This window comes from Penaeus japonicus, unplaced genomic scaffold (genome assembly GCF_977035675.1).
Source record: "Penaeus japonicus unplaced genomic scaffold, GWHDUDI00000001_assembly GWHDUDI00000003, whole genome shotgun sequence".
NCBI classification, from domain to species: Eukaryota; Metazoa; Arthropoda; class Malacostraca; order Decapoda; family Penaeidae; genus Penaeus; species Penaeus japonicus.
In genome coordinates, this window is record NW_028234405.1 from 35368396 (window position 1) to 35375697 (window position 7302).

Sequence of the window (7302 nt, forward strand, 5' to 3'; positions counted from 1 at the left end):
TTAAGCGAGCAAGAAAATTGTGACCTGAAAGTGCGTATTAATTCATTAAGCTAACAGAACAAAAACAAATGACAGCAAATGTACACCAGCAATAATTCATACTCACACATTCCTTTGATAAAGCCGCTAAATCATTTTATAACAGATTAAATTCCAATACCAGCCAGCCACGAGCCAGTAAAGAGCAAAAACAAAGAGAAAAAGAGAAAGAAGGAGAAAAAAACCCTTACCGAAACAAACATAAAATTATCCAAATCACAAGGAGAGAAACATTAGTCATAGGTATAAACAAACAGACTAACGATGTGGCGGCTACAGTAATAAGCCCCGCCTCTCAAAAGGCATCTCTCTCTCCCTTTATTTCTTTCTCTCTCGGTCTCTCTCTCTCTCGGTCTGTCACTGTGTCTCTCTCTCTGTCTCTCTCTCTCTCTCCCTCTCTTGCTCTCTCTCTCTTTCTGTCTCTCTCTCTCCCTCTCTTGCTCTCTCTTTCTCTCTGTCTCTCTCTCTCTCTGTCTGTCTCTCTCTCTCTCTGTCTGTCTCTCTCTCTCTCTCTCTCTCTCTCTGTCTCTCTCTCTCTCCCTCTCTCTCTCTCTCCATTACTCTGGCAAATTAACTTTTAACATTCGAACACGGAAACGGAATATTTACGTTGGCGAGAATAATAAAACAAGAAACTTTATTTATCTTTTATTTTCATCAAATCAAAGGTTGTATGATGTATTGCTTAGTTTTTGGTCAGGCTTCTATTACTTTGAGGAGGAGATGTTCTTGCGTTATTTCTAAGGAGAGAGGGAGGGGGAGAGAGGGGGGGAGAGAGGGAGGGAGGGGGAGATATGGGTGGTAGGGGGTGGGATTTTGTGCAGCGAAAAGCGTTCTTTTTTCATTTTATTATCTGAAAACTTTCTTTTTCGAATGGGATTTTGTATTCTTTCTGATTTTCGCGGTCGCTGTGGATATGCATTTGCAGTAGTGTTTATTTACAAAAGGAATATCCGTAATGTCCGTGAATTTTTATTATATCAATAGAGTCGTCATGTACAATTCATTTTCAGATCTTGCCATTTCATTTGGTCGGAGATATTAAATTTTAATATATTTCTAGCTCTTCGATTTCTCAAACTTTATATCTTTCAACATATACATTAATGACGTCGCTACAACATCCAACAGATAAACATGAAAATGTTTAGACAAGCATATTAGCTTTAAAAATATTTATTACATGTGCCACTATGAGGGAAGTACCACATACCATATCCCGAAGTTCTTTCGACATATTTCAACCTAACCTCAACGGGGTTTACAAACACTCATTACGACCTACTAATCCAAAGAAAATACTATCCCAACTAAAAGCGACGAGTAATACGTACAGATCGAGAGTAATAGAAAAGGAAAATAAATAATGAAAGAGAAGTGGATATATGGAAACGGAGGTTGGGTTGTCCAGACGTACGATCACCTCTCCGCCAGTCGGTCACAGCCAACACTACGGCCAGAATACGGCTCGGGAAGACAGTATGAGTTGAGCCAGTGGGAGGGAAGGACCATGACGCTCCACTGCCCACTTACCGTGCGGTAATGTTGGTCCGTACAAAGTTCGACTTTACGATTTCCCTCCTTTCTGCGGGAATGTCTCTCATGGCATTTCTACTTGCAGTGAAATAATTTGCCAATCAAAATGTGGAGTGTTAGCCGCAGAGATGGCAAAGTGCTGGTCACTGTGTGGCAACTGTTAGCGTTTATTGTGTGCTGTGACTCCTCGGTTGTGCACTATAACAGCGAAGAGTGTACGAACCAAGACATCAATGCCCGAGAGAGAGCTCTCACTTGCTCTCTCAAGACTCTTGACGACGATTTAAGAGTCGCGAATCTTACGAGTGTGGCGGTAGACTCTGTTGCGCGCCTGTCCCTTGTGTGCAACGATGTCTACTATTTCCAGAGTGTCTTGTCACCCTACACCCTTTCAGGGTTTGTGCGAGTGCGGGAACTCAATGTGGAATTTTGCAAGATTAGTGAACTGAAGGATAATGCGTTTATTAATCTCAGAAATTTAAGAAATTTAACACTTCGGACTAGAAACTTGGACTGGCCCGTGATGAGCTTGACCGCCAAGCCAGAAGTGTTCCGTCCTCTGCACCAGCTGGAGCGGTTAGATCTCAGCACTAACAATATTTGGGAACTGCCAGCTGGTGCCTTCTGCCACCTCGCCAACCTCAAACTGCTCAATCTAAGTCACAACCACCTGCAGGACATCACGCAGCTGGGGTTCGGCGGGGGTTCCACGGACAGAGGTGTTTCCTCCTGCAGGTCCGACGTGAGTTCGCTCGATCTCTCCCACAACGACGTTACGGTCTTGGCGTCGGGCTCGCTCCAGGGCCTCGAGCAACTGCAGCATTTGTATCTCCAGAACAACGAACTCGGTAAGGTGGACGACAATGCATTCCAAGGTCTGCGAAGCCTTCACACGCTCGACATTTCAAACAATCGCCTGGTGGCGCTGCCGGAGGACGCGTTCGCACACACGCCAGGCCTCATGTACTGTCGGGCGAGGAACAACTCTCTGTCCGTGCTGGCGCCGGGCCTCTTCGGCGGCCTCGACCACCTCGTCGAGCTCGACCTCTCCTACAACGAACTTAAATCCGAATGGTTAACGTCCTCCATCTTCCAGGGGCTCGTCCGCCTCATGCTGTTGGATCTCTCCCACAACAAAATCTCCCAGTTGAACCAGCAGGTCTTCAGCGACCTGTACACAGTGCAGGTCCTCAGGCTCTCCCACAACCAGCTCAAGACGATACCCGCAGCGGCGTTTGCAGCCTGCGTCAATCTGCATACGCTTGACCTGTCGTACAACCAGCTGACAAGCGTACCAGACAAGGCTTTCCAGGGAGTTAGTGTGTTAAGTTTCTTAGCTCTCGACAACAACAAGATCAGTGAAGTGGGTCCAAATTCTCTTAAGAACTTGAGCAGCCTGGAGGACCTGAATCTCAATGGGAATCAGTTAACGGCTATCCCAGAGGCTGTGGGTCATCTAAGGTATCTAAAGACCTTGGACCTCGGGGAAAACCAAATTTCAGACCTTGCCAACATGCCTGTCAAGGGTCTGCAATTCCTCTATGGTCTAAGACTCGTCAATAACAAGATCAAGGGAAACCTTACAAAAAACACTTTTAGTGATATTCCTTCTCTCAAGATACTAAATTTAGCAAAGAATTCCATAACGGCCATTGAAATCGGTACGTTTGATAATAATCTGAATTTACAAGCAGTTCGTATTGATGCAAATCAGCTTTCCAATATAAATGGGCTTTTTGAAACCTTGCCAAATTTGTTGTGGTTGAATGTGTCTGATAATAATATTGAAGTGTTTGATTACCATTTCGTACCCCAAAGTCTAGAGTGGCTAGATTTACATAAAAACAAAATCAGTGAGCTTGGAAATTTTAAAGAAAGACATGACTTGAATTTGCAAACTCTTGATGCTAGTTTTAATAAGTTACAGTACATCAATAGCATCCAGATTCCCGATAGTGTTCAGTTGTTATTTTTGAACGACAACAAGATTTCAGTAGTGGAGCCGTTCACGTTCTTCAAGAAAGTCAATCTGACCCGTGTTGACCTGTTTGCCAATCAGCTGTCAAGGATGGACATGTCAGCACTGAGGCTCTCTCCCGTGCCCGTCGGAAAGTCCCTTCCGGAATTCTACCTGGGAGGGAATCCCTTCATCTGTGACTGCAATATGGAATGGTTGCAGCGGATTAATGCACTAGAACACCGTAGGCAACACCCCACCATTATGGACCTCGAGAGCATTTATTGTCAGATGCCATTTGCTCGCACGGGAGCTTTCATTCCTCTCGTGGACGTGAACCCCTCGCAATTCCTCTGTCAATACGAGACGCACTGTTTCGCTCTCTGTCACTGCTGTGAGTTCGACGCGTGTGATTGCGAGATGACGTGCCCTGATGGGTGTGGGTGTTACCACGATCAGTCTTGGAGATCAAATATTGTCGATTGTTCTCTGCAGGACGTGCAACAAGTGCCTGACCGCATTCCCATGGACGCCACGCAGGCTTACCTGGATGGCAACGACCTGAGGAACCTCTCGTCTCACTCCTTCATCGGCCGTAAGCATTTACAAATATTGTATGTTAATGCTTCTAACGTCAGGTCCCTCGATAACGAAACATTTAGCGGGCTGAGTCGGCTCACGGCGCTCCACCTCGAGGACAATCTCCTCGAGGCACTGCGAGGGAACGAGTTTCAGGGCCTCGAGGTTGTAAGGGAGTTGTATCTTCACAACAACCGCCTGAGATACGTCCATCAACACACCTTCGCCACGCTGTTTCATCTCGAGGTCCTCACTCTCCACAACAACCACCTCATCAACTTCCCCGTGTGGAGACTAGTGGAGAACCCATACCTCAGCCACGTCTCCCTCAGCACCAACCAGTGGTCCTGCCAGTGCCAGTTTGTCGAGTCCTTCGGCATATGGCTGAACGGGAACGAAAGGAAAGTGTCGGACGCGAGAGAAATCAAGTGTTACACTGACGTAGCCGAGGAAGAGCCTGGTTCGTATATCATGGAATTCAACGTGACGACCTGCATGAACACCTCTTCATCTTCGACTGTCATCCAGCCCATGGTGTTGGACAACTTGTTGCATCCAGTTATTGCTACATGTGTCGCCTTTGTCGTCGTAGTCATCCTGCTGTTGTGTTTCGTTTACCGCGGCACCATCCGTGTGTGGATCTACTCGCAATGTGGTTACAGGATGTGCCACAAGAACGTCTCCACCGACGACCGAGATAAATTATTCGACGCTTTTGTGTCCTACAGCTCCAAGGACGAGGCCTGGGTCAACCAGGTGTTAGCCGGGGAGCTGGAGCGTGGAGACAGGCCCTATCGCGTGTGTTTACACTATCGCGATTTCCCCGTCACCGCTTACATCGCCGAGACGATCGTGGAAGCTGTGGAATCTTCGCGGCGCACCATAATCGTCTTGTCGAAGAACTTCATCGAGAACGAGTGGTGCAGATTCCAGTTTAAAAGCGCCCACCACGAGGTTCTCAAGAAGCGGCGACAGAGACTCATTGTCATCGTCCTGGGCGAGATCCCGGCGCGGGACCTCGACCCTGACCTCCGTCTCTACCTCAAAACCAACACGTGCATCTACGCCAGCGACAAATTCTTCTGGGAGAAGCTGAGATTCGCGATGCCAGACGTTCAGAACAGCCAGCGAGTGGTTCACACCTACAGTTCCATCCCCGAGAGATCTTCCTCCTCGGCCAACAAGTACAGTGTCAACAGCCCCGCGTCAATGCACCATAATTTACACGGTGGCTCTGATGCTTACTGGGCCTAATGTTTCTCCTGGTGGTCGTGCCGAATTGTAGGTGGTCGTGTTGAGCTCTGAAGATCCTGCGGAACTCCCTGGTAGTCCTGTGGTACTCCAATGGTGACCCTTAGTCAAAGAGAGCTTTGTCGAAGGGCTCAGTCTTAGGTAGAGCTCTGAGATTATACAACACGGCCGTAGTTTACAAGGGCTCTGTGATGAAAGCTCCTGGCTGTGGTTTTAACGAAAAGGGCTTTAGTGAGAAGGATACATAGCTTTAAAGTGACACATGTGGTTATAATGGACATGAAAACGGATATGCAAGAATCGAGCTTGTGATGCAATGTTTTCGAAGTGTAGTGAAGCAGGAAAGTTCATGGACGATGGAGCCATGTACATGTTTTAGTAATCTCCATCGTCGAGTATATAACATCTAGTCACATATATATTTATATATATTGTATATGAAAGTGAAGTGACTTGGCGTTCACTCCGTCATGTATATGAAAAAAACAACAACGAGCCAACAACTTTTCATGGCAAATATCTAACGTTAAAAAAGCTTTTTTGTAAATGTGCGTGAAGGAATATGAAAACAAACAAACAAAACAAAAAAAATACCCGCAGTATCTATTTGGCCTCAGCTGTTATTGTCATAAAGACATGATAAATAAAACTTTTTTGATGCATAAATATGTTGTGCTATGGATGTGATCATTGGTGCATGCAGCCAATTATTTATTCAGACTATGCTTTAGGGATATCGTTTACATGTGTTTTATCGACATATGGGAAATGTATCGTCACTAAACAGAGACCATGTTTATGTTATTGTTTTATCTCTGTAATGTGTAACCATTGTCACGTCGTTTGAGAGAATCTTTGTTATAATTTATTTTATAAAATGATACTTTGTAATCATGCATATATTTTTTTCTTTACGATGATGTATGCCTTTTCATGTCTAATAGTAATGAATTTGATATCTTTTGGGAAATGTTGGATCTGTAATGCTACACGACCTGACTTGACATGGTTATTGCTGCATAATGTAATCAAGCAAACAGTGACATCAAGCGCTTATTGCTATAAAAATAAAATCAATGTTACGTCCATTTCTAAGATGTTGAATAAGAAAGTGACATCTAATGTATTGCTGTTTTGTATAACGAGATTTTGCCCACATAATCTGTGATAAAACCAAAGTCAATATACATCTTATTTAACATTGTAAATATTTTTTCTATACAGGATAATTTTTTCTTTTGTAAAATAATGTAAATAGATTTATGTCTAATTAAAATCCAATGGGCAATTTATCTTTTTTACTTTCCTTTTCACGAATATATCAAGACAAACAAACAAAAACAAACAAACAAAAAGCAAAAAAAAAAACAAAAAAACTGGTATAGTTTAACTCTATTCTCATTACTTAATGGACACAAGAGAGAAACGAAAAGAGAAAACGAGAATAAAAATAAAACAGAAAACGAGTTACCCAGAGATAGTGCTTGTGATAATGACAATCAGTTGAATCATACTGATATAATTGACAATGAGTGAAACAATCAGTCAACTACATAAACAATGATATAAATTAAGTAAAGATATAACTATAAATACCAAATGCAAATGCAAATGAAAGCAATAACCATTATTAAAATGCTTCTCAATGCAGTAAGCAACTTTGAAAACTGGAATATCATTATCTTTGATAAAAATGAGAGACAGAAAAAAGACCACGATAATCCAACGTATATAACAAAAGTTTGGAACAAGAGAGGGAACTTACATAAACAAACAAAATAAGCATCAAACATCGGAATTTGTTTCATCCTGGAATTAGGAAATCAAAGAGATGTAGCTAAGTGCAAATAAATTAGTAAAAAATAGTTGATGAAAGGCTCATACAACGTGGTTGATATTAAAGTCTTCAGATCAGAGATACCAGCAATATCTATACCATA

At 43.3% G+C, this 7302-nt stretch overlaps 1 protein-coding gene across 1 annotated transcript; it reads left to right on the forward strand.

Annotated features, from left to right (window-relative positions):
- Positions 1 to 1475: 1475 nt before the first annotated feature.
- On the forward strand, positions 1476 to 6650 carry LOC122255543 (toll-like receptor 6). The gene has a single exon (XM_043019697.2). The coding sequence runs from the start codon at positions 1682 to 1684 to the stop codon at positions 5363 to 5365; it is 3684 nt and encodes a 1227-aa protein (XP_042875631.1). The 5' UTR covers positions 1476 to 1681; the 3' UTR covers positions 5366 to 6650.
- The last annotated feature ends 652 nt before the right edge of the window (positions 6651 to 7302 follow it).

Coding starts and splice junctions, on each gene's coding strand:
- LOC122255543 (XM_043019697.2), top strand. CDS start 1,682: ATGTGGAGTGTTAGCCGCAGAGATGGCAAAGTGCTGGTCACTGTGTGG.